At 44.7% G+C, this 27,371-nt stretch overlaps 2 protein-coding genes across 7 annotated transcripts in view; one reads left to right on the forward strand and one right to left on the reverse strand.

The window, feature by feature from the left end:
* Positions 1–2,371: 2,371 nt before the first annotated feature.
* On the forward strand, positions 2,372–5,545 carry LOC112220653 (paired mesoderm homeobox protein 2B). The gene is made up of 3 exons (XM_024382488.2): positions 2,372–3,039; positions 3,670–3,857; positions 4,157–5,545. Exons 1-3 carry the CDS (start codon positions 2,799–2,801, stop codon positions 4,586–4,588), a joined length of 861 nt encoding a protein of 286 aa, XP_024238256.1. The 5' UTR covers positions 2,372–2,798; the 3' UTR covers positions 4,589–5,545.
* Positions 5,546–6,096: 551 nt separating this feature from the next.
* LOC112244918 (LIM and calponin homology domains-containing protein 1) overlaps positions 6,097–27,371 on the reverse strand; it is a 150,713-nt gene continuing 129,438 nt past the window's right edge. For 4 of the 6 annotated variants that reach the window (XM_042303175.1, XM_042303172.1, XM_042303174.1 and 1 more), the window contains 9 exons: positions 27,065–27,187; positions 25,662–25,754; positions 20,364–20,528; positions 15,822–15,919; positions 15,508–15,678; positions 12,951–13,034; positions 12,464–12,572; positions 9,573–9,675; positions 6,097–9,273 (listed from right to left, as the gene is read on the reverse strand). In XM_042303175.1, coding sequence (XP_042159109.1) covers positions 9,248–9,273; positions 9,573–9,675; positions 12,464–12,572; positions 12,951–13,034; positions 15,508–15,678; positions 15,822–15,919; positions 20,364–20,528; positions 25,662–25,754; positions 27,065–27,187 — 972 coding nt within the window. In that variant the 3' untranslated portion in view covers positions 6,097–9,247. The remainder of the gene's footprint in view (positions 9,274–9,572; positions 9,676–12,463; positions 12,573–12,950; positions 13,035–15,507; positions 15,679–15,821; positions 15,920–20,363; positions 20,529–25,661; positions 25,755–27,064; positions 27,188–27,371) is intronic. The other 2 variants (XM_042303173.1, XM_042303176.1) reach the window with 2 other exon arrangements.

Genomic DNA, 27,371 nt, shown 5'->3' on the forward strand with positions numbered 1-27,371 from the left:
AAATGTAGGGTCTCGCACGCATCGCATTTGTCCTGATTTATTTAAGTGATAGCATATGGTCGCTGCTATTTATGTGTCGTTGGGTCACAAATTAACCGCAGGTTCACTTTTATTAAATAGCCATTAAGATACTGTAAATCACGGATTCCATGCACTTGTGATATTTGTTTTCAGATGGTGCTTAATTTCAAGTGGGAGATCATATATTGACTTGTTAGCATCATAATGCCGAAAGTGTAATGCGTAATTTTACTCCAGCCACTTCGAATCTTATTTAATTTAGTTACGGCCTATTTGAAAACGTGTGTGTAGCCTATAGGCCTGTGTGTGTGTATAGGCCGGTGTGTGTGTGCCTGTGGGTGTGTTTTACAAATGTAGTGAGTGAGGACGGGCTTAACATTCTCTAATCAAAATATCAAAGGTTTTAACTCTGACATTTAATTCCGCCCAACAGATTTGGAAACCAGTTGATAGAATAAAGGGAGACGTTGAAAATATAAAGGAGGGCGTTTCAGTGGTTGGTGGACTATGGTGGACTATAGGCCGGTCGAATAAAGAGCCGTTTGAATGAGAGAAACGGATGGCAAAAGCTATAATTCTATTTGCCTCGGCAAAATATCAGAAAGGACTTCTCGGTTCTTTGTCAGCTATTAGATTAATTCCTAGAGATGGCTTCTTTTGCGGTGCCAGACGCGTGGAGGGAGGCCGGTGAACCAGTTGGTCTTTGGTTTCAATAATCAAATTAACCATTTGGTAGGCTACAACTTTTAGTCACAACTCTCGTGTAGAATGAAAAAGAAAGAGAAACCATTTACATAAAAGGGTCTAGGTTGTGTCAAGAAAGAATTAACTTTTTATTGTCGTTCATCATTGAATGGGTAACGCGTAAAGAACAGAGGGAAAGACACTGAAACGCTTCAGCAATTGTGGGAAAAAAATAATCGATTGCATAGGACTTTATTAGCATAACATCTTCAATGTTATGTTATACCCGTTTTTGTTGTTCAATGCACCTTTCATCTCCTGTTTTGAACTTCAGAAAGAAATGCATGGGCCTACTTTCTTTTCTAGAGACACCAACAAAGGGTCAAACGGTAGTTTTTTGACTTTTTGATGCTCAGTCTTTCTGACTCCTTTGTCCGTTTATTTCAAGGAATGAAAGATCTATTTTGGCCGATGCCTTCATTTAAATGAATGGTAAAAAAACGGAGATAAATACATTGAATGATAGTCTAACCCTAAAATTGACAATCTTATAGGGGCTCTTTTGAGTTGACTAACCCAATATATATGTGCAACATGTCAATTTATTTTTCATAGCCTCACAGCGAACATCCATTTCAATTGATGCGGAAAATATAATTGTGCCTAGACAGACACAATTTTGATACACTCCCGTTAGATACTATTTCAGTGGAAGAAAAATAAACATTGCGCAACAAATGAAATGTTGCTACACAGCATTTTTTTTTTAGAAAGGCAAGAATGCGTTTTGAGAAATAGTGTGTGGACTTAACAGAAACGTCGACATGCAGGCTCTTGATCCAATGATAGAACAACAGGATCGGGTAAACACCTTACCAATTACAAATTAGCCTAATATTAGCCTAAAAGGTCCGATGACTTGCTCACGACTTAGTTACTTTCATTAGAAATAAGCTATTGGCTAAATGAAGAGAATAATTAATGCAATAAAACGAATTACACCCCCACCCCCTCCCTCCAGATAAAACGTATTCTGTGGCTTTACCTTACGGAATTGAAATAATATATCATAATTGTTCTATAGGAATATCCTATACCCATTCATTATCTCCTATAGAAATAGCCTATATCCAATCTTGTGCATTTAAAACATGTAACATTACAGGCCTACCATTCTGGTTTTCATTTAGACTGCTTTCATTTAGTTTGTTGAGACAACAAGAGACATTAACGTCGGCAGGGTTAGACGATGGCAGGGTTAGGATTAGGGTTGGACGGTGGCAGGGCAAAATAACAACAATAGCCCAATAATAGTAGTAACAATAATAATAATAATAATAATTTAAAAAAAATACAATCCACCCTTCTGTAATAATGTTACATCATGCGTAATGATCCGCACTTCAAGCCAAGAAAGAGTGCAAAGGCAAAAAGAGAGAGGGAATACTATCAGAAATTCTGCCTAAGGTATACTGTTGGTTAAAAGGCTTAAAAGCTCGGGGAAAATTGGATCAGCGAGAATCGTCACCCAACTTTCATTATTTCCAAGTGGTGTGATTGAATTAAAGAGCATGACGGTGGTTAGAGAGGAGGGTGGATGGCGCGCGGGGAGGGGGAGGGGGGAGGGGGGCTTGGCGCATAATGGTGTGGTATTAAATTCTAATTAGAGATGCAGGGGATCAATGATAGGGAGGTTGGACAGTGCGGGCCCCCAGTGCCAGCCCAATAGACTGATGAGTTATTGTCATGTAAAAGCGCTAGCAATAAGACCAAACGCTTTGCCATTGTCCAAGAGGAAAGAGCCAAGTTTATTATGAGGACTATATGCTCTAGAGACCTGAGGCTAGGCGGCTCTTAGAGGGCTTTTCATAAAACAGGGCGAAGCTCCTATAAAGGAGGCCAGTTTTGGAGCAGGCGCCGAGCAGTGCACATCTACCCACGGTCTAGCCTCTTTCCAAAACAGTCAAATCCAAGCAAGTCAATTCTCCCCATCTCATCTCGCGTCATTATCATTGTTTTTGTAATCAAATTTGAAGTTTCGATTTTTTTTCCCCTTGGAAGTGCTGCTTTCTTTATCCACTGAGCCTTTTCAAATGTATAAAATGGAGTATTCTTACCTAAATTCCTCTGCCTACGAATCATGTATGGCCGGGATGGACACATCGAGCTTGGCATCAGCCTATGCGGACTTCAGCTCGTGCAGTCAAGCCAGTGGGTTTCAGTACAATCCGATCAGGACCACGTTTGGGGCTACCTCCGGCTGCCCGTCTCTTACGCCGGGTTCTTGCAGTCTGGGGACACTGCGGGACCACCAAAGCAGCCCATACGCCGCAGGTAAGCAACCGCCAACTTTATTCACCACTCCCCGGTCTCTACCCGGGTATATAGGACGCCTTGATTGCATTTGAAAATGGAAATGTGTTTAGTATTTACCAAACGAAATTTGCTTACACAAATGAAAGAATTTATCACGTTAGAAGCGATTGCAGGCAAGCGGTAATTCAGTTATGGGGTTACACTATCCCAGTCACACCCAAACCGCCAACAACATTATCTTAAGCTGCCAAAATGATAGGCATAATTTATTTACTTTGCGATGAGATATAAAGCTTCAAATAATTAGATAACCAAAGATCTAAGCTCATTATTGACACATAATTGGAGTTACAGTAGCAACAACCGGTACGGATGGCAACATTATGACAAGTTTCCAAACTTGAACCCCAATATCAAAGCAAAGATTTGTTTATCATTACAGTTAACCACATTACAGTACATCACTGGTCTCATTTTAACACTAATCCACAAGTATTCTAACAGATTGTAGAATATAATAACATAACTCGATTTCCAACATAATCATTCTTAATTCGGCTATAGATTTTTATCTGACATCTTTGTAAATATTACTCTACAGCTATTGCCATATTAAATACGTTTAACGTTTACATTTTATTCCCACAGTTCCTTACAAACTCTTTACGGATCATGGCGGACTGAACGAGAAAAGAAAGCAGAGGCGCATTCGGACCACTTTTACCAGCGCACAGCTCAAGGAGCTGGAGAGGGTTTTTGCTGAGACCCACTATCCAGATATCTACACACGTGAAGAACTGGCGCTCAAAATCGATTTGACTGAAGCCAGAGTGCAGGTAGGCTATGCTATCACCTCGTCAAAGTGTACCGTCTTTTCCAAACTAGAGTCATTAAGAACAAGGTTCCCTACTATTATTGTGGGGTTTTAAAACATTTATATGTTTTAAAATACTTTCACCAACATTAGGCCCATACTGAACTCATAGGCTTACACTGTTGTTTGATTATGTGTGAATAATTACACGAGAGTTGTTTTCCGACGGTCAATGTCTAATATTGACATCATGACTAGTTTCAGTCATTTACACATACAGTAGGACTGTTTAGTCTAATGAACCCGTTTTTCGTTTTCTAGGTGTGGTTCCAAAACCGACGCGCCAAATTCCGTAAGCAAGAGCGCGCGGCCGCTGCTGCCGCTGCCGCTGCCAAGAACGGCTCCGGGAAGAAGTCGGACTCGAGGGAAGAAGACAGTAAAGAGGCCAAATCTACCGACCCTGACAGCACGGGAGGACCGGGGCCCAACTCTGTCCCAACCTCTAACTGCGGTGGGCCCAGTCCAACCGGTGGCCAGGTCAACGTTTCCAGTGGAAACGGACAAGTGGACCAAGTGAAGACGTCGGTGGCTCCCGGCATGTGTGGAAACACACCGAGTCAAGGCTGGGCTTCTGCACCAGGTACCATCACCTCCATCCCGGACTCATTGGGTGGACCGTTCGCCAGCGTACTGTCCTCTTTGCAAAGACAGAACGGAGCCAAAGCTACATTAGTAAAGACCAGCATGTTCTAATACAGCGGAGACCCACTGACAAAATCAAACAGGTGACTGAGGAGTGTTGAGTCGTGAAATGAGGGATGTTACAAGAAAGACTGAAGGACACTGATAGGCCTATCATAACCGCAGTTGTAAAAAGATGAAGATGACTACTTTGATTTGTTTTGCCTCAGTCCTTCCTTTTCGGTTATCGTCCAGTATTATGGTCATTCTGCACTTATAGCAAGTAACCACAAACTGCTGTGAGTCATAAGCAGTGTCCCATCATACGACCAGATGTCATCAAAATGTCAGACACTGTACAACTGCTTGTTTTGTTTAAGTAGCCAACATTCTGATTTGACTGAAGATCTTCGATATATGGAATGTCTGTTGATTATCGAACGAGAGACTATTTTGTTCATTTCCTGATGCAACTTGCTAAGTGTAAGTAGCCTATACACCACTGTTTCAGGGCTCGTGAATAATTTCGTTTATTTCAATTGTTGACATCAAATGAACACCCTTATTTCTTCAAAAAAGGCACAAAGTACAAAAGTTCACTGTTGACAGGAATATGTAATTGTATTGTAAGTCTTTCTACAGCTGTGTTTTTGTGGCTCAATTGTATAGTGTTAATATGTATTATTGTATCTATCCTATAGTTGACCATAGGCCATACTCCCCAGTCCCTTTAGAATCACGAAGTCTTTTTGACGTTTTACAAAGTTACCACTGGCGAATTTATTTTGGGTAAAAAAAGGGAATGTATGCAAACAGTGTTTTTTCACTATTATTTGCATGTCTTTTTTGTCCGATTTTATAATAATTTCCCCCCATTTTGTGAGCATAATGTTACACGATTTGTCCAGGATTTGAAAGTTATTTATATGTAGGTAATGAATGCTTATATTTAAGGAAATATTTCTACATGTGCACATAGTTTTCCAGGTGTACCATTGAAATGGTTGTTGATAAAAATAATCAAAGTTGTTTGTCATGTTTTTCTTTGTTGATCTTTAGACAAAAAGGTACAAACAGGCTAAGCTACCATTCTGCATGCATTAGATGTAAAACGGTTAACCAAATTCGCACAAATTACTATTCTCTTCTGATTCCCCAATCCATGTCAGATTTGGTTCTCAGAAATGTATCACATTGTTTAAAAGCTATTGTCATGGATTGTATAATGTATTACTATGTACCTCTATTATACAAGTCACCTACACTAAGAGACACCTTTTTGGAGAATTTACTTCAGCACCATGGATAGCGTCTTGCGACAGAGCGCAGGCTATGGGATCAGGGTTACTTTCACAAAGGGCTGACTGTTCAGCAGTAATACCTTCGAAACAGTCGTGGTTAGCCTTTCCCATTCTCTGTTTGCCTTTAGCTGGCTAAATCCAGAAAAAAATACTGACCTTTTTGCTTTCATCCTCGTCGCAGCAAAAAGGCATAGGGCCGAATTGAGCCGATAAGACTACATGCAGGTGCACAACATTATTTCATTATCGTTTAAAAACAGAAAGACACGGACAAGCTCATTCATTCATTTGTTACATTTTATTTATAAACATACAGTATGCTATAAAGCCAATGCATTTGAACATCACATTTATCTTTCTTCGGGTAATGTTCAGGTGAATATTACAATAAATACAGAACTTAGACGTAAAGTATCATTCCCAAACTATTCATCCAGCTAAGACGGTATCGATATTTCTGACACAAAGACGCCCCCCTGCAGAGTATCAGCTGAGATGTATTAATTTCCTAAGTAAAAGTAAAAAGACAATCAGACCTGAAGCCTAAAAATATGGTAGGACTATATCAGAAAAATAAACTCAGACGAAACAGGGAAAGTTGTAAGCTACAAGTTGAGAATGGATCATATGTCTGACAGAGTAGGCTATGGATTTATTTCAAGATAGCATTTGAACATACATTATATCCAACACTGGTAACCTATGGAGCGATTTCAGTGCCAACAGACATTTGATTTGAATTCCATTATTTTGAATTTGTAATGCATGAATTGAATCACTGAATTCATAAATGTAACTTACGGTAAGTATTGCATTCATTGTCTGTGAATCAAGTTTACAAACCATCATTTCAAGTTAATCAAAGTGTCATATATTCAACTTCAGCTCTCTAAATTCAAATTCAAAACCTGAGACAACATCCTGGTACTTTGCCAACCAGGAAGGTAGAGAACAGATAATCAAATGCTCACTCTGTAAAACATAAACTTCATGCAGTTTCTGAAGCCAATGTGACATGTTGAATTAATTTTCTTCCTATGAATTTAGCGCCAAATTTTGAACAGTCTTGGCTATGAGCTATTACGACCCCATTCCTGAAAGCAAAGACTCTCTGGAGCCTTCTGTTCCCTTCTATGATGACAACAATCGGAGTTAGAAGAGTGTCACAAAAAAACACAATTTGGCCCACATAAGAATATAGTTGAATAGTCCTGTCATAGCCCTTCTAAGGATAGCCTTTCCACTCCCTATTAAAATCTTGCTCTTGTGACTGAGTGGGTTTGAACAAGGTCTCCTACATGTCACAAGACTATGTTAGCACAATTAGCTAAAGCTGAATTCAACGATTACAAATTCAAAAGTATTACAATCAAATTCAAAATCCTAATACAAATTCGAAATTATGAAATTCAAATACAATTTCTGTTGGCACTGAAATTGCTCCATAGTAGCCTATAATTTCACAATTGACGTTCAAACTGCTGGCACTGGTCTTTAGCAGCCAAATGTTAATCAAGTGCACCTGCTGGTAAGAACATTTTAGCCATAATTTCACAACGCAACAAGTATGCTTAATTTATATTTTTGTTGTTGAAAATGGGTTTCTATTGCTGACCAAAGTCGTCATCACTGTCAACAGGGCATAGAGAGGCCTATATAGAGTCATTATAATGTCAAAACATTCGGATACACAATAAAAAAAAAAATCAATGGTCATCCTATTTTTTGTTGGGAAAGGCTGCTATTAAATATGTCAACCATATATCCTAGATATATTTTAGATTCCGTTTTGAAACTGGAAAGACACTGCAAATCATGAAAAAACAAGGTTTGGTAAACTGTGACACGAGTAAAAAAATAAAGGGGAATATCAACAAAACAAATTGGTGGGGTGATTTTAAGCTCTCGTGCAGTTTCTCCTGCATTTTGGACAAAAATCTCCCATCCTACCCCATCACACTTAAAGGAAAACTCCATCCAAAAACAAAACTTTGGCATTTGTTTCATTAGTCTATTGTTGATATAGTCTCAAAATGTTTTGCTTGTTAGCAAATAAGTTTTAAAAGACATGTAACATACACAATACAGAAATAATCCCTATATGATGCCTATTGCTGATTTCTGTATTTTAAGTGATATTCTTGATCATGTTTTTCTTGTCAATAATCAAGTTGAGACTAGATCATCAATGGACTAATGAAATAAATACCAAGACAGTTTTTGGGTGGAGTTTTCCTTTAAGCGGACACCATCTTTGGGTTCCCTTCCCTTGAGTGTGCAATCACCTGTTTACCTAAGGCACGTTTCATGACATTCCAAGCCTAAAATTCCTAAAGAGAACCGGTTAAGAGTTTACGGAATGGTTTAGTACAGTAGCATGAATCCATGACGGTTGTTTACCTCCACAATCAGTTTACATGCATCAGTTTTCGTTATTGCTTTAAAATGAAGTACATCTAACTTTGTGAGCGGACATTTTTTTTGAGCAAAGAAAGAGAGAAAAGGATAACGTTGTCAGGCTGACGTGCAAAGTTACTGTAATGTATGTAGGCCTATAGCCTAGTGACAGCACAGTATTTTTTTGTATCCAGTAGGCTACTAAAGCAATACGGAAGAAATAAACGATAAGACAGTGTTGGAGCTGCCTGGAAAGAAGATAGTTAGCTAAACAATTTAACTTTCAGAATTTAAACCAGAGTTTGGGTTAATTGTGGTTTAAGTGAAAATCAGGAGGAACAAAGCAGGCTTTTCTAAGCCTTTAGTTGACCATCGAGAAAAACTCCTACAGATCTCAAGTTGGCAAAATGGAATACACTTCTATTACTTGAAACTTTTATTGGAAATCATGACAACCTTCTCTAGCAACCAAATTAGAAGCTTAAGTTACAAACTAAAGACTAATAAGGCCTGTCTAACAACCTGGATACCAGAGAATAATTCAATTCAAATAAAGGGTATACTTTACAAACAAATATTTTGTCTAAGTGCCAAATTTGTTGGTTGGACTTCATTGCATTAGTGTTTTCATGAGTTTCCTATACTGTTTTGAAGTGATGGAGGCTGTTATACTGTATACACCATATTTACAGTATCGGAGCTCAGATTCAAAATGTCCACCATCCTCTCGAGGGCTTGTGGGTGCATATGGATACGAGGAAGTGAGAACCTCTGAGCTGTGATCATACAGAGCCAATAGAATCAATAGGCTGACTATGATCAGTCGGACTAATATTCTATGTACACACAACTTTCCAATGTCAGGCATTATTTGGACCATTTCAATAATCCCGATAGGATGTGATTTGCAGACATTGCGAAAATCCCCACATAGGCATTGACAGACAAGACACATTCCACACATGTTGATTATATGGAGAAGTAGGAAGAAGGGAGACAATTTCTCTGTGTGCTTTCCATTGACCCAACGTTGTCACAATGTGGTTGGCTGGCCGGCTGCTGAAAATAGAGCAACAAAATAATGAGGACAACTGTAAATTCTCTAATAGTTGATTATCATATTTAATGGGATTAAGGAAAAATACATGTATTTCTTGAGGCAATTGGGTACACAATACTCTTATATCCGTTAAATTAAAACTGTGAAAAGGGCAAAGAACTAATCAGTGTGTGATGTAGCTATTTATCATGTGAAAGTGAGGGAGACAAATGTATAGGTGTGTGTGAGAGTGAGTGAGAGAGAATGCAAATGTGTATACGTGTGTGTGCATGCGGGGATGTGATTTTGTGTGACTCACAGCGGGAGCGGATGTAGCACTGGTGGCAGTTGAGGAGGCCGTTCCGGATCCTCACGTCTGTCCCCGTGGTGGTGTCACCCAGCTGTCCCTTACAGACCCCACACTGCAGGGGGAAGAGTGAGAGAGGAGAGGAAGGAGGAAGAAAAGTACACTACATTAACAAAAGTATGTGGACACCTGCTCGTAGAACATCTCATTCCAAAATTATGGGCGTTCCAATTCATCCCAAAGGTATTCAATGGGGTTGAGGTCAGGATTCTGTGCATGCCAGTCAAATTCATCCACACTGATCTCGACAAACCGTTTATGTATGGACCTCGCTTTGTGCACGGGGGAATTGTCATGCTGAAACAGGAAAGGGCTTTCCCCAAACTGTTGCCACAAAGTTGGAAGCACAGAATTGTCTGGAATGTCATTGTATGCTGTAGCGCTAACATTTTGCTTCACTGGAACTAAGGGGCCTAGCCCGAACCATGAAAAACAGCCCCAGACCATTATTCTTCCTCCTCAAACTGTAGAATTGGCACTATGCATTCGTGCATCTGCCAAAACCAGATTTGTCTGTCAGAATGCCAGATGGTGAACCGTGATTCATCACTACAGAGAACTTGTTTTCACTGCTCCGCAGTCCAATGGCAGCGAGCTTTACACCACTCCAGCCGACGCTTGGCATTGTGCATGGCTAACCGAGGCTTGTGTGCGGCTGCTCGGCCATGGAAACCCATTTCATGGAGCTCCCGACGAACAGTTCTTGTGCTGACGTTGTTCCAGAGGCAGTTTGTAACTCGGTAGTGAGTGTTGCAACCGAGGACAGAAGATTTTTTTACACGCTTTGCGCTTCAGCACTCAACGGTCCCGTTCTGTGAGCTTGTGTGGCCTACCACCTCGCGGCTGAGCAGTTTTTGCACCTAAATGTTTCCACTTCGCATTTACAGTTAACCAGGGGAGCTCTAGCAGGGCAGAAATTTGACGAACTGACTTGTTGGAAAGGTGCCATCCTCGGGGATTCCACTAATTTGAAGGGCTGTCCATAAACTTTTGTATACATAGTGTAAGACATATGCTTTGTTTGAATACTTTGAAAATGCATAAGTCTTTCCTTCCTTCCTTCCTTGTAGTAATCACTGATCTGACATTGGTGAGTGTGTTAATCAGAGAGGATTGGAAAGGTTTAAGCAATATGGTAATTCCTTCACCTTGCCTTCTGATTGGTCAGGTGGGAAATCTGCCATTGCTTACACCTTAGCCTCTGAGTCCCGAACCACCGGATGTTCTGGTTTTCAGGGGAAATGGAAAGAGAGTCTGTGACGCGACTTCCGCTTTTGGAAATTAACAAGGCAACACTCCATCTTAACTCCTCCTCCACATTCACTGGATTGGTTGAACAGTGCTGAAGACAACCTCCCTATAGTTTTTTCTTCTTGTCAAGACCAGTACGTAGGGGATCTAGTTTCAGGTGTTACTTTAACCCATGCTACGTTAGGTTACTTAAATCTTATACCAGTGGAGGCTGCTGAGGGGAGGACGGCTCATAATAACGGCTGGAATGGACACAAGGAAACCATGTTTTGATACCATTTCACCTATTCCGCTCCAGTCATTACCACAAGCCTGTCCTCCCCAATTAAGGTGCCACCAACCTCCTGTGGCCTATACAATCTTTGAAGATCAACACGGAGTTTCTTGGAGGTTGGGTCTAGGGCTTGGAATTCATCATCAATTACATTAGTTACAGTCCTGTAGTTAATAACTGTGGATGGGTGTTGTGGTGAAAGGGTTCTGACCCAACGCAGCCTGGTACTAACAGTGGTGGTGTGGTGAAAGGGTTCTGACCTAACGCAGCCTGGTACTAACTGTGGTGTTGTGGTGAAAGGGTTCTGACCTAACGCAGCCTGGTACTAACTGTGGTGGTGTGGTGAAAGGGTTCTGACCTAACGCAGCCTGGTACTAACTGTGGTGTTGTGGTGAAAGGGTTCTGACCTAACGCAGCCTGGTACTAACTGTGGTGGTGTGGTGAAAGGGTTCTGACCTAACGCAGCCTGGTACTAACTGTGGTGTTGTGGTGAAAGGGTTCTGACCTAACGCAGCCGGGTACTAACTGTGGAGGTGTGGTAAAAGGGTTCTGATCTAACGCAGCCTGCTGCTAACTGTGGTGAAAGGGTTCTGACCTATCACAGCCTGCTACCAACTGTGGTGGTGTGAAAGGGTTCTGACTCAATGCAGCCTGTTCTAACTGTGGTGGTGTGGTAAAAGGGTTCTGACCTAACGCAGCCTGGTACTAACTGTGGTGTTGTGGTGAAAGGGTTCTGACCTAACGCAGCCTGATACTAACAGTGGTGGTGTGGTGAAAGGGTTCTGACCTAACGCAGCCGGGTACTAACTGTGGAGGTGTGGTAAAAGGGTTCTGATCTAACGCAGCCTGCTACTAACTGTGGTGAAAGGGTTCTGACCTATCACAGCCTGTTCTGACTAACAGTGGTGGGTGTGGTGAAGGCCTGGTTCTGACCTAACGCAGCCTGCTACTAACTGTGGTGGTGTGGTGAAAGGGTTCTGACCTGTGGTGGTGTGGTGAAGGGGTTCTGCAGCCAGCTACTAACTGTGGTGAAAGGGTTCTGACCTAACGCAGCCTGGTATTAACAGTGGTGGTGTGGTGAAAGGGTTCTGACCTAACACAGCCTGGTACTAACTGTGGTGGTGTGGTGAAAGGGTTCTGACCTAACGCAGCCTGGTACTAACTGCGGCGTTGTGGTGAAAGGGTTCTGACCTAACGCAGCCTCAAACTAACTGTGGTGGTGTGGTGAAAGGGTTCTGACCTAACGCAGCCTCATAATAACTTTGGTGGTGTGGTGAAAGGGTTCTGACTTAACACAGTCTGCCTGAGTGACACTGACCTTAAAGCACTGGATGTGGAAGTAAAGGCTGAGGGTCTCAATAATCATGGCTGCCCCTTTTCCCAAAGGGTGACCGCAACTGGAGCACAGCTTCTTACCGCTCACCGACCTGCAGGGGAGAACCCAGTTCAGGCTACAACAGACTGATCACTGAGCAGCACAAACTGAATGACCGCAGTGGCAAATGAAGTATGGTCCAGTGGATATATGGTCCAGTGATAGTGAATGAAGAACTGAGGGATTGATGCTTTTAGATTCCTCAGATTCACATCTAGTACAGTATATTGATCTATACATTTAATACAGTAGTGCAGGATAGAGATATCAGCAATGTCTTCTACAGAGCTGACATGATACTTTTCACAGAGAAGCACAGATCAAACCTTGTACTTTCAGCAAGTTCAATATCCTTCTCAATATAACAGATGACAAAAGCAGCAGTGAGTGGCCTCAGGGAGCTGAGTTTGGCGCCCTCTGATGGCTGTACCTGTTTGGAGATTGAGGCATGTCGGATGGGCATGTGGTGGGTGAGTTTGATGGACTGGGCCCCATGGATTCAATGGAGCCACACCTGAAGATGAAAAGCAACATGAAGGCCTGCCTAGCAACATGGACATGATTGAAACCTTTAGTATGAATTGGACCAATCAAAACTATATGAGCCGAACAAACAATATTTAAGGTTCTATAGGTGAAAATACAACGTTGCTGCCAATTATGTGGACCATACAGTGTGCAATACAGCGGCATTTGACAAATTCCTACTATAAGCTGTAGGTTTACCAATATGGGTTCTTACTCTCTTGAACCACAAATAAGACTCTGTTTTAATTGTTTGAACTATAAAATCAGGGGACTTTTTTTGTAAATTCCTAAATATAACACCTCTGTTGTCATTTCTCTATAAAGCCTCATCTTGACATTGAGGCAATATAGATTACTTACGGGGCCACCTGAGTAAAAGGCATGTCCGTGATGGAAGATGTGGAAAAGCATTAATAACTAAAAGAGAAAGCACTCAGCATAACATAGTGAATATTGGCTTGTGAATGATAGAACAAACCTAAACCCACACCCACACATGAACACACCGTTCCCTTCACCCCTAATCTCTTCTCACCCGCACATATGCAGAGCCAGAGGGGTGTCCGGGGTGACACTGGACACCCCTGACATCTGATTGGCCACCCCGGGTGCCACCCCAACATTCAATTCGCTACTGGCAGTTTGATGCTGATTCTCATTTCACATCTTGCTGAAAGAAGCATTTTATGTTGACGTTCGGGGGGGCGCATTTTTCAAATCGAGGATGAGAGAATATTAACGTTGGTGGCGAGAAACAGAAGAATAAGAAGAACATACAGAAGAGAGAATATTTCCACAGCTCCACAAGCTGTGATTGACTGAGGACAGGCTACCAAGGGGCAGGATATCAACTTACTCAGATTTACATTTCATAGGGCTTTTGGTTACCTTTTGTAAAGTGCTCGGTGATGCCAAATGTCTCTGACATGTTCCAATCAAGCGCTCTTAATCTATCAAGGGCTGTGGATCTAGTAGGTGCCTTTACAGGCACATTACAGGACTACAGAAGTGAGGGTTACTTTGGAGAACTATGTAAAGAGGTTGAAGAGATTGCAGAGCACTGTAAAATAAATGGATAGTGTGTCAAAGACAGCCTAAAAACAAGCTTAAGAGCCCACGACTCATTGATGATGAGCACTGTAGGACAGAAAAATAGTGACCAAAGTGATGGTGAGAGCTTCCAAAGAGATATCTTTTATCAGGTGCTTGATAGACTCACAGCTGAGCTGCAGAGAAGAATTGCGAGAATGCAAGGGGTTCAGTCTCTCAACCCAAAGACTACATCATTCTTGAATGAGGAGCCTCTGTTTGCCTTTGTTCAGACCTTTGAGTCAGATTTAGAGGACATCAAACCAAGCGGCTTCTTGATAAGAGAGAAAAGTGGAAGGGACAGACCGTCTACTCTCCTCGACTTTGTTGTGTTTCTAGAATCTTAAAAAAAGAGGCCTTCCATGTGCTTTTTCGACTTTGTAAGATTTCCGTTGTTAAAGCTTCTCAGCTTTAAAACGGATTAAAACCCACCTTAGGACAACAATGGTTGATGACAGGTTAAGTCACCTCAGAATCCTCAGTGTTGAGTCAAGGAGGGCTCGCTCCCTCAACATGGATGAGTTTGTGAAACATTTTGCCAGTTCTCACCAGAACTGCAGAATTATGCTGTTTTTAAATCTACCTAGGATAATTTGGCATTTAGGAGGTCCCTCTGGTCATGATTAAAACCTACACTGTGTACTAGCTAGTACACAGATATTCAAAATGATAAATCCAAAGGGTATCATGTCACACAGATTTAATTTGGTCTTGATTAGGCCAATTCCAAAACTTCTCTTTGCTATTAGTTAACACACACACACACATACGCACGTACACACACACACGATACTGTAAGTTTGTAATATTGATTGGCAGCAAAATTATTTTAATTTTTCAAGTCGGTTTCTGCTTGATACCTGGTATGTCAAATTGCATTGTGTACATTTTTGTAAATAAACTATGCAATTTATGTAACACACAAACGCCATCTTATCTCCTTGGTGCTTGAGCTTTATTTCCTTAAAATATTTTGGGTGTGCAACACTTACAGACCCAGATTCTATATTCATGAAAACAGAGTGACCCAAGTCTCTCCAGTATGTGAGTACAGTATGTTTGTGTGTGTGTGAGTGAGAGAGAGCGAGAGAAATTGAGCTGCAGTTCCGAGGTAGAGACACTGACTAGTCATAGTATATTAAAGAATTCTAGTAAAAGTAACCCTTTTGGACCACACTATCTACCACATTGAAGAACTCCGGGTTATGTGAATTATCACTTCTACCTCTAATCAGCAATCATAGGATTCATTCATGCTCCTTAGATGCCAGGTTAGGGTTACACACTCATTTTCTGTCATGGTCTATGGACCGCCTGAAGTAGCCGTGGCCACCCAATGTATACAATTCTAGTTCCGACACTGCACATACCTCCTGTCCCGAGAGGGCGCCTGCTGGCTGGGTTTGGTGCAGTCTAGTAAGACCTCTGTATTTTGTTTCTTGTTGGGTGGCTGGGGAACGGCCATGGTGTGTGGTGCTCTCTGACCATTCTGCAAACTCGGTGTCAGCTTGTCTGCCTGACTGCTGTTCTGGCTGATTGAGCTGTTGATGATTGATTGATTAAATGCATAACTAATTTCCATTTCATTAATGGCATTATATAGAAAGTCATTATTCTCATGACCATTGTAGAGTTCAAGGCCACACACACACAAACACACACACACACACGCTCTCAGACTGACCTGACTGCTGTTTTCAGACTCTCATCTCTGGACGCTGTGCTGATGTCACTACTCCTGTCGTTATCTTGTCCTTTCCATACCACTCTCTCGGTGTTCCCCTGGTGGATGAAGAGAGATGAAGACAGTTTCAAAGGGTTAGTTACAATCACCCTAAAATCCGCCAAATCACAAAACCCACTGCCTTACGGCACGGCACATTAACTGTGGTCACATTAGCCGTTTAATAAATTAAAAACTGTTAGTTCACAATTTCACTTTATTAGTTAAGTCCACGTCCCTACACTGAGTCGAGTGCCTTTTAACGGTGTTGAGATATGCTCAGAGAGAACTTGCAGGGCTCTGCGTAAACTGCTTCGACCCACCGATGAGAAGTACGAGACTGGAAAGTGTACTTCAAACGAGTTGACTGTCAAGAGTGGAAAGGACCGGGAGTAGTCATTGGCCAAGATGGTGTGGTGATATTTGTGAGGCACGGAAACACCATTGTGCATCACTCAAGATTGAGGAAAGTAAATGATCAACAAGATAGGAGGGGCTGTTGCTGAGAATCAGCCTCCTAATGAAAATGACAAAAAGGACACATTAACAGACACACACCAACCAGATGTCATATCCAATGACATGGACACTGAAACTGACAGGAAATGGAGCAGACACCTTCAACCATGCCACAGATAATACTGTTGAGCGTTCAAATTAGGAAAACATTCAACAGCCACATGTGTTAAGACAACATGGTTGTTCCAGTCTGAAAACTGGACACACTTAAATACATGGACAAAGAAAGTGGTATTCCACATCCAGAAACAGTCATTGGAGGAGCAGGAAAAGACAAAGGAAAACACCAAACTGGTACAACTTGCAGTACTCTGAACCAGCTACACTTTCTGGTACAACAGGGTCAGCTGACCGGTCACTTGTCGATAATCTCAGAATTGAACCAATGGAAAATCGATGCACTTGAAACAAAGGATGTGTCATTTGACTAAGTGAAGCTAGACGAGCTCAGTAATTGGAGTAAAAATTGAGTGTTTGAGGAAGTCAAAGAAATGCCTCAACAAGGTAGGCGTTTAACCTTAAAGAATCCTTAACTGGAATAGTGCCAAAAGCACATTAGTGGCTCGAGGAGCTGGCTGCTAAGGAACTCAAAAAGACGTAGTGTGCTAATACAGTATAGTAAACGTTGTTAAACTGGAACCTTGTTGTTGTGTCATTTCGAGTTAACAAAGGGTACCGAAACATTTCTGCTGCATTGAAGGTCCCCAAGAACACAGTGACCTCCATCATTCTTAAATGGAAATAGTTTGTAACCAACAAGACTTCCATGAGCTGGCCGCCCGGCCAAACTGAGCAATCGGGGGAGAAGGGCCTTGGTCAGGGAGGTGATCAAGAACCCAATCTAACAGAGCTCTAGAGTTCCTCTGTGGAGATGGGAGAACCTTTATTGTGAATTTTCAGTACATACGTGGCAATTATATATTTCAGAAGGAGCCAGCAAAATTAGTGTAAGTATTTGTGCTCTAGGTCATTGGACATTCTTGTAACTGTTAAAGCCAACTATGGTTACAACCCTTGGGTCTTTTCTGGAACAGGGGTTCCCCTTTCAGAAGAGTCAGCAGGATAACATATATGGGTTATTCCTGTAGAGTGCCAAGGTCTGTTGCTATTAGAGGTCGACCGATTAATCGGAATGGCCGATTTCAAGTTTTCATAACAATCGGAAATCGGTACACCGATTTTGCAGATTTTTAAATTATTTTTTTACACCTTTATTTAATCTTTATTTAACTAGGCAAGTCAGTTCAGAACACATTCTTATTTTCAATGACGGCCTAGGAACGGTGGGTGAACTGCCTCGTCCAGGGGCAGAACAACAGATTTTCACCTTGTCAGCTCGGGGAATCCAATCTTGCAACCTTACAGTTATCTAGTCCAACGCAATAACATCCGACCTGCCTCTCTCTCGTTGCACTCCACAAGGAGACTGCCTGTTACGTGAATGCAGTAAGCCAAGGTAAATTGCTAGCTAGTTAAACATTTCTTATAAAAACAAATCAATCAATCATAATCACTAGTTAACTACACATGGTTGATGATATTACTAGATATTATCTAGCGTGTCCTGTGTTGCATATAATCTGACTGAGCATACAAGCATCTAAGTATCTGACTGAGCGGTGGTAGGCAGAAGCAGGTGCGTAAACATGCATTCAAACAGCACTTTCGGGCGTTTTGCCAGCAGCTCTTCGTTGTATAGCGTCAAGCATTTTGCTGTTTATGACTTCAAGCCTATCAACTCCCGAGATGAGGCTGGTGTAACCGAAGTGAAATGGCTAGCTAGTTAGTGCGTGCTAATAGCGTTTCAAACGTCACTCGCTCTGAGCCTTGAGTGGTTGTTCCCATGCTCTGCATGGGAAATGCTATATATTTGATGGTGGCTGTTGTCGTTGTGTTCCTGGTTCGAGCCCAGGGAGGAGCGAGGAGAGGGACAGAAGCTATACTGTTACACTGGCAATAGTAAAGTGCCTATAAGAACATCCAATAGTCAAAGGTTAATGAAATACAAATGGTATAGAGGAAAGCGTCCTATAATAACTACAACCTAAAACTTCTTACCTGGGAATATTGAAGAATCATGTGTTAAAAGGAACCACCAGCTTTCATATGTTCATGTTCTGAGCAAGGAACTTAAACGTTAGCTTTCTTACAAAGCACATATTGCACTTTTACTTTCTTCTCCAACACTTTGTTTTTGCATTATTTAAACCAAATTGAACACGTTTCATTATTTATTTGAGGCTAAATTGATTTTATTGATGTATTATATTAAGTTAAAATAAGTGTTCATTCAGTATTGTTGTAATTGTCATTATTACAAATAAACAATGATTATTATATATATATATACATTATTTATATATATATATATATTATATATATATATATAAATAATGTATATATATATATATAAATAATGTATATAAATATATATATATATATATATATATATAAATATATATATATAATATATATATATATATATATATATATATATATATATATAAATAATGTATATATATATATATATAAATATATATATATATATATATATATATATATATATATATATATATATAAATAATGTATATATAAATAATATATAAATATATATATATATATATACATATATATAAATAATGTATATATATATATATTTATTTTAAAAACGTGGCCAATTAATCGGTATCAGCTTTTTTAGTCCTCCAATAATCGGCATCGGTATTGAAAAATCATTATCGGTCGACCTCTAGTTGCTATGGTCCTACATGCATTAAACTATTTCTGTGACTCTACAGGTTACATGTCCTAATGTTAAGGCAATATTATAACGGTGGCTAAATGCCAGAGGTGATAAGCCATTAAGAGGAGTTACTATGAGTATGACATAAGAAGGACAAATGTATAAAACATGTGTGCCAAGGCTGGAAGGCAGTTGTCTTTATGATGCAGCTCAGCTTTTATTATGAAGTAATAAAAAGTCTATTAAACCCACATGCTCCAGTATTTGTGAAATATGATTGACCAAAATTTTTCCACAACAAACCATCTCGGCTCCCAAACCAAATCAGGCCTTTTTGGTAGAGTGGCCAGACAGAAGACATTCTTCAATAAAATGCACATTACAGCCCGCTTGAAGTTTGCCAAAAGACACCTAAAGACTCTCAGACCATGATAAACAAGATTCTCTGGTCTGATGAAACCAAGATTGAACTCTTTGGCCTGAATGCCAAGGGTCACGTCTGGAGGAAACCTTTCACCATTCCTCCGGTGAAGCATGGTGGCGGCAGCATCTTGCTGTGGGGATGTTTTGCAGTGGCATGGACTGCGAGACCAGTCAGGATCGATGCAAAGATGAACGGAGATAAGTACAGAGATCCTGAACGCTCTGGAACAGGTTCTCAGACTCGGGCGAAGGTTCACCTTCCAACAGGACAACGACCCTAAGCACACAGCCAAGACAAAGCAGGAGTGGCTTCGGGACAGGTCTCTGAATGTCCTTGAGTTGCCCAGCCAGAGCCCAGACTTGAACATAGAACATCTCTGGAGAGACCTGAAAATAGCAGCAACGCGCCCCATCCAACCTGGCAGAGCTTGTGAGGATCTAGAGAGGAATGGGATAAACTTCCCAAATACAGGTGTGGCAAGCTTTTAGCGTCGTACTCAAGACTTGAGGCTGTAATCTCTGCCAAAGGTGCTTCAACAAAGTAATGAGTAAAAGGTCTGAATACTTATGTAAATGTGTATTTTAGTTTTACATTCTTAATAAATCTAAAAAACTGTTTTTACTTTGCCATTATGGGGTATTGTATGTAGATTGACGAAGGGGAAAAAACGATTTAATCAATTTTAGAATAATGATGTAACGTAACAAAATGTGGAAAAAGTCAAGGGGTCTGAATACTTTCCGAATGCACGGCATATACATATTTAAAACACGTTATTTTAATTTGAAAGGTAACCCAATATAACTTCTCCTCTCACCCCCTGTCTCTCCAGCAGCTCCTGCTTGCGTTCCCAGTCGGCCAGCGACCGGACGATGGTGTCCTGGGGGTCCATAGGCGCGGGGGTGTCCCCCCGGATGGGCGAGGGCAGGGTGGAGGAGAGGGGGGTCAGAGGGGCCACAGTCTCCTCTAGTATCCTTCGCTCCTGTGGAAAAAGGGAGGGAATGAGGAAAAGTGGGAGGAAAATAGAGAGAAATAGAGCAAAAGAGGGTGGGAGGAAGGGAGAGAAAGAGAAATAGAGAGAGAAATAGGGAGGGAGGGAAATAGAGAGGGCGGGAGGGAGAGAAATAGAGAGGGCAGGAGGGAGGGAGAGAAATAGAGAGGGCGGGAGGAGGGAGAGAGAGGGCGGGAGGGAGGGAGAGAGAGGGCGGGAGGGAGGGAGAGAGGGCGGGAGAGAGAGGGCGGGAGGGAGGAGAGAGAGGCCGGGAGAGAGAGGGCGGGAGGGAGGGAGAGAGAGGGCGGGAGAGGGCGGAGGGAGGGAGAGAGAGAGAGGGCGGGAGAGAGAGGGCGGGAGAGAGAGGGCGGGAGGGAGGAGAGAGAGGGCGGGAGGGAGGGAGAGAGAGAGGGCGGGAGAGAGAGGGCGGGAGGGAGGGGGAGAGAGAGGGCGGGAGGGAGGGAGAGAGAGGGCGGGAGGGAGGGAGAGGGCGGGAGGGCGGGAGAGAGAGGGCGGGAGGGGAGAGAGGGCGGGAGGGTGGGAGAGAGAGGCGGGGGAGGGAGAGAGAGGGCGGGAGGGAGAGGGCGGGAGAGAGGGAGAGAGAGGGCGGGAGAGAGAGGGCGGGAGGGAGGGAGAGAGAGGGCGGGGAGGGAGGGAGAGAGAGGGCGGGAGGGAGAGGGCGGGAGGGAGGGAGAGGGAGGGAGAGGGCGGGAGGGAAAGAGAGGGCGGGAGGGGGGGCAAGAGAGGGCGGGGGAGAGAAATAGAGAGGGCGGGGGGGAGAGAATAGAGAGGGCGGGAGGGAGGGAGAGAAATAGAGAGGGCGGGGGAGGGGGCAAGAGAGGGCGGGGGAGAGAAATAGAGAGGGCGGGGGAGAGAAATAGAGAGGGCGCGAGGGAGGGAGAGAAATAGAGAGGGCGGGAGGGAGGGAAATAGAGAGGGCGGGAGGAGGGAAATAGAGAGGGCGGGAGGGAGGGAGAGAAAAGAGAGGGCGGGAGGGGGAGAAATAGAGGGAGAGAAATAGAGAGGGCGGGAGGGAGGGAAATAGGGAGGAGGGAGAGAAATAGAGGGGAGGGAGGGAGAGAAATAGAGAGGGCGGGAGGGAGGGAGAGAAATAGAGAGGGCGGAGGGAGGGAGAGAAATAGGGAGGGAGGGAGAGAGAAATAGAGAGGGCAGGAGGGCGGGGGAGAGAAAGAGAGGGCGGAGGGAGAGAGAGAAACAGAGGGGCGGGAGGGAGAGAGAGAACAGAGAGGGCGGGAGGGAGGGAGAGAAACAGAGAGGGCGGGAGGGAGGGAGAGAAATAGAGAGGGCGGAGGGAGGAGAGAAAGAGAGAGGGCGGGAGAGAAATAGAGAGGGCGGGAGAGAAATAGAGAGGGCGGGAGAGAAATAGAGAGGGCGGGAGGGAGGGAGAGAAAGAGAGAGGGCGGGAGGGAGGGAGAGAAACAGAGAGGGCGGGAGGGAGGGAGAGAAACAGAGAGGGCGGGGGAGGGAGGAGAGAAATAGAGAGGGCGGGGAGGGAGGGAGAGAAATAGAGAGGGCGGGAGGGAGGGAGAGAACAGAGAGGGCGGAGGGAGGGAGAGAAATGGGGAGGGAGGGAGAGAAATGGGGAGGGAGGGAGAGAGAAATAGGGAGGGAAATAGGGAGGGAGGGAAATAGGGAGGGAGGGAAATAGGGAGAGAAATAGGGAGGGAGGGAGGGAGAAAAATAGAGGGGGAGGGAGGGCGGAGGAGGGAGAGAAACAGAGAGGGCGGAGGGCGAGAAACAGAGAGGGCGGGAGGGAGGAAATAGGAGGGAGGGAGGGAAATAGGGAGGGAGGGAGAGAAATAGGGAGGGAGGGAGAGAAACAGAGGGGGAGGGAGGGCGGGAGGGAGAGAAATAGAGAGGGCGGGAGGGAGGGAAATAGAGAGGGCGGGAGGGAGGGAAACAGAGAGGGCGGGAGGGAGGGAAATAGGAGGGAGGGAGAGAGAAATAGGGAGGGAGAGAAAGAGGGGGAGGGAGGGCGGGAGGGAGAGAAATAGAGAGGGCGGGAGGGAGGGAAATAGAGAGGGCGGGAGGGAGGGAAATAGGGAGGGAGAGAAACAGAGAGGCGGGAGGGAGGGAAATAGAGAGGGCGGGAGGGAGGAAATAGGGAGGGAGGGAGAGAAATAGGGAGGGAGAGAAACAGAGGGGAGGGAGGGCGGAGGGAGAGAAACAGAGAGGGCGGGAGGGAGAGAACAGAGAGGGCGGGAGGGAGGGAAATAGAGGGAGAGAAATAGAGAGGGCGGAGGGAGGGAGAGAAATAGAGAGGGCGGGAGGGAGGGAGAGAAATAGAGAGGGCGGGAGGGAGGGAGAGAATAGAGAGGGCGGAGGGAGGGAGAGAAATGGGGAGGGAGGGAGAGAAATGGGGAGGGAGGGAGAGAGAAATAGAGAGGGCGGGAGAGAAAAGAGAGGGCGGGAGGGCGGGAGAGAAATAGAGAGGGCGGGAGGGAGGAAGGAAATAGGGCGGGAGGGAGAGAAACAGAGAGGGCGGGAGGGAGGGAAATAGGGAGGGAGGGAGAGAAATAGGGGGGGAGGGAGGGAGGGAGAGAAATAGAGAGGGCGGAGAGAGGGAGAGAAATGGGGAGGGAGGGAGAGAAATGGGGAGGAGGGAGAGAGGGAGAGAGAAACAGAGAGGGCGGGAGGGAGAGAGAAATAGAGAGGGCGGGAGGGCGGGAGGGCGGGAGAGAAATAGAGAGAGGGCGGGAGGGCGAGAGAGAAATAGAGAGGGCGGGAGGGAGGGAAATAGGGAGAGAAATAGGGAGGGAGGGAGGGAGAAAAATAGAGGGGGAGGGAGGGAGAGAAATAGGGAGGGAGGGAGGGAGAGAGGGAGAGAGAAATAGAGAGGGCGGAGGGCGAGAAATAGAGAGGGCGGGGAGGGAGAGAAATAGGGAGGAGGGAGAGAAATAGAGGGGGAGGGAGAGAAATAGAGAGGGCGGGAGGGAGGGAAACAGAGAGGGTGGGAGGGAGGGAAACAGAGAGGGCGGAGGGAAATAGGGAGGGAGGGAGAGAAATAGGGAGGGAGAGAAACAGAGGGGAGGGCGGGAGGGAGAGAAACAGAGAGGGCGGGAGGGAGGGAAACAGAGAGGGCGGGAGGGAGGGAAATAGGGAGGAGGGAGAGAAATAGGGAGGAGAGAAATAGAGGGGAGGGAGGGCGGGAGGGAGAGAAACAGAGAGGGCGGGAGGGAGAGAAATAGAGAGGGCGGGAGGGAGGAAATAGAGGGAGAGAAATAGAGAGGGCGGGAGGGAGGGAAATAGAGAGGGCGGGAGGGAGAGAAATAGAGAGGGCGGAGGGCGAGAGAGAAATGGAGAGGGCGGGGAGGGAGGGAGAGAAATAGAGAGGAGGAAGGGAGAGAGAAAGAGAGGGCGGAGAGAAAATAGAGAGGGCGGGAGAGAAATGGGGAGGGAGGGAGGGAGAGAGGGAGAGAGAAATAGAGAGGGCGGAGAGAAATAGAGAGGGCGGGAGGGCGGGAGAGAAATAGAAAGGGCGGGAGGGAGGGGGAAATAGAGAGGGCGGGAGGGAGGGAGAGAAATAGAGAGGGCGGGAGAGAAATAGAGAGGGCGGAGGGGAGAGAGAAATAGAGAGGGCGGAGGGAGGGAGAGAAATAGAGAGGGCGGGAGGGAGGGAAATAGGGAGGGAGGGGAAATAGGGGAGAGAAATAGGGAGGAGGGAGGGAGGGAGAGAAATAGAGGGGGAGGAGGGCGAGAAATAGAGAGGGCGGGAGGGAGGGGAATAGGAGGGAGGGAGAGAAATAGGGAGGAGGGAGAGAAATAGAGGGGGAGGGAAATAGAGGGAGAGAAATAGAGAGGGCGGAGGGAGAGAAATAGAGAGGAGGGAGGAGAGAAATAGGAGGGAGGGAGAGAAATAGAGGGGGGAGGGAGGGCGGAGGGAGAGAAATAGGGAGGGCGGGAGGGAGAGAAATAGAGAGGGCGGGAGGAGGGAAATAGAGAGGGCGGGAGGGAGGGAAATAGGGAGGGGAGGGAGGAGAAATAGGGAGGGAGGGAGAGAAATAGGGAGGAGGGCGGGAGGGAGAGAAATAGAGAGGGCGGGAGGGAGGGAAATAGAGAGGGCGGGAGGGAGGGAAATAGGGAGGGAGGGAGGGAGAGAAATAGGAGGGAGAGAAATAGGGAGGGAGAGAAATAGGGAGGGAGGGAGGGAGAGAAATAGGGAGGGAGAGAATAGGGAGGGAGGGAGGGAGAGAAATAGGGAGGGAGGGAGGGAGAGAAATAGGGAGGGAGGGAGGGAGGGAGGGAGAGAAATAGGGAGGGAGGGAGGGAGGGAGGGAGAGAAATAGGGAGGGAGGGAGGGAGGGAGAGAAATAGGGAGGGAGGGAGGGAGAGAGGGAGAGAAATAGGGAGGGAGGGAGAGAGGGAGAGAAATAGGGAGGGAGGGAGGGAGAGAGGGATGGAGAGAAATAGGAGGAGAGAAATAGGAAGGAGGGAGGGAGGGAGAGAGAGAGGGAGGGAGAGAGAGGGAGGGAGAGAGGAGAGAAATAGGGAGGGAGGGAGAGAAATAGGGAGGGAGGGAAGGAAATAGGGAGGGAGGGAGGGAGAGAGAGAAATAGGGGGAGGGAGGGAAATAGAAATAGGGAGGGAGGGAGGGAGAGAAATAGGGAGGGAGGAAATAGAGAGGGAGGGAGAGAAATAGAGAGGGAGGGAGAGAAATAGAGAGGGAGGGAGAGAAATAGAGAGGGAGGGAGAGAAATAGAGAGGAGGAGAGAAATAGAGAGGGAGGGAGAGAAATAGAGAGGGAGGGAGAGAAATAGAGAGGGAGGGAGAGAAATAGAGAGGAGGGAGGGAGAGAAATAGGGAGGGAGGGAAATAGGAGGAGGGAGAGAAATAGAGAGGGAGGGAGAGAAATAGAGAGGGAGGGAGAGAAATAGAGAGGGAGGGAGAGAAATAGAGGGAGGGAGGGAGGGAGAAATAGGGAGGGAGGAGGGAGAAATAGGGAGGAAGGGAGGGAGGGAGAAATAGGGAGGGAGAGAAATAGGGAGGGAGGGAGGGAAATAGGGAGGGAAAAATAGGGAGGAAGGGAGGGAGAAATTGGAGTTTGTATTCATTCAGCAGCCACTTTCATATTTGCACACACACACACACACTCACTCAACACACCTCCTCATGGTATCTCCTCTCCTCGTCTTCCACCTCTCTTTGCGCTCTCTCCCACTCCTGTTTCAGCTTCTCCTGCTCATGCTGGTACTTCTCCTATTACCATGGCAACAAGAGATGGCACACATTCAACATCGATGACATGTCACACAGACAGACGGATGGTCAGAAAAGATGCCTATTGGGCCATACCTGGCCATAAAGCATATCGGGATTTGCCACTTTTCGTATTTTAGTAACTAACAAAGTACTTATCACTCTCCCTAAAACATGATGATGGCTCATGACACTTTGCTTCATGAAAATCCAATGTCTTGAAAACTTGACTGCTGACATGCAAAACATGTTGGGATTGTATCAACAAGGAACTAATGAAAAAAATGTGCCTTTTTCCTTGAAAGATGGTGTGAAATGTGGAAGACTCAACTTCAGACTCCTTTTGAAATATGAAAACATCTGATTAACTTAGATTTCGAATGAACTATCCATTAACATTGGATTTCATCTAAAATAAATATATTGTGTTAGTTCAGGTCTATATTAAGTACCATTGAGAAGCATGAGCCAATCATGTGACAGGAAAAAGTGGGCATACACAAACATAGCATGTGTGTATGATGAGGGTTGTAAAAGAGAGAAAATACATTAAAAAGCTGCCAACCAAAGAAACAGACACACCATGCACTGACAAGGTGGTTTAGGAGTCTAAGGTGACAAGGGTTCATGCATCAGCAAAGCAAACCCTGTGGGTGGATCTCAATAGTCTAAAATGGCTTTCTTTTCTTCTCACCTTCATCTGTAGATTTATAGATCTGAGAATATAGGTTAGGTGAGGATGAAGAAAACAAGGTTATTTGGAGTATTGAGACACCCTATGACGGGTAGGTAGAGGAGGAGAGCGAAGTTGACTGGCGGAAGATTTGAGTCTCTGGCGAGTGTGAGAGACACGCAGGTCATGCCACAGCACACAGCTTTTATTGTGCAATGCTGCCGCTGTGTGGCCACTGTGTGCACAGCAGTGAGTAGCACATTGGGGGTTGACTTCAGACTCAGAGCTGGCAGATGACTAAGCAGGATGTGGTTAATTAAAATGTGTCTGCAAGCGAACAGAAAGTTAGCACCTGCTTTGGGTAAATGTAACTGGTGCTGCAGACCATAGATTCAGTAATCAGTAGGCTTATTCGGGCCTATCTTTAGCTAAAGTCAATAGGGCATCATGCTAACTCAGGCCTAGTTTTAGCATGCTAACTCTGGCCTTTTGTTAACATATTATTAGCCGTATGCTAACTCAGGCCTAGCTTTTGTTAATGAGTATATAGCAGCATGCTAAATCAGGCCTAGCTTTTGTTATTTAGTAGCATGCTAAATCAGGCCTAGCTTTTGGGTCTTTAGTAGCTTAACTCTACCTGAAGCATGCGCTCCTGCTCTTGCTGCCACCTTTCCTGACGCTTTCGCTCCTCATTTGGGTCCCAAAACCAGCGGTCACCCCGCTTAGCCTGGGCCACTACCGGGGATGACACCTGAGTGACCTGATAGAGCCCACCCAGAGCGCACACACGCCGACCCACATATTCATAAACCAAAGTACACACACATCCACAGAAAGGGAAGAGAGGAGACAGTTGATCTACAACAGCACTATGTCCATGCTAGCCAAAGGTGTCCTACTAAGGAGAGAGAAAAGAGCGAGAGATGAGGGGATGAAGAGCAAGG

Source organism: Oncorhynchus tshawytscha, linkage group LG21, assembly GCF_018296145.1.
Source record: "Oncorhynchus tshawytscha isolate Ot180627B linkage group LG21, Otsh_v2.0, whole genome shotgun sequence".
In the NCBI taxonomy this organism is placed as follows: Eukaryota; Metazoa; Chordata; class Actinopteri; order Salmoniformes; family Salmonidae; genus Oncorhynchus; species Oncorhynchus tshawytscha.

Bases quoted from the DNA above. Each gene is read 5' to 3' on its own strand.
- LOC112220653 (XM_024382488.2), top strand. From the start codon at position 2,799: ATGTATAAAATGGAGTATTCTTACCTAAATTCCTCTGCCTACGAATCA. The intron at 3,040-3,669 runs GTAAGCAACCGC...TTATTCCCACAG, and splicing joins AAGCAGCCCATACGCCGCAG to TTCCTTACAAACTCTTTACG. The intron at 3,858-4,156 runs GTAGGCTATGCT...TTCGTTTTCTAG, and splicing joins TGACTGAAGCCAGAGTGCAG to GTGTGGTTCCAAAACCGACG.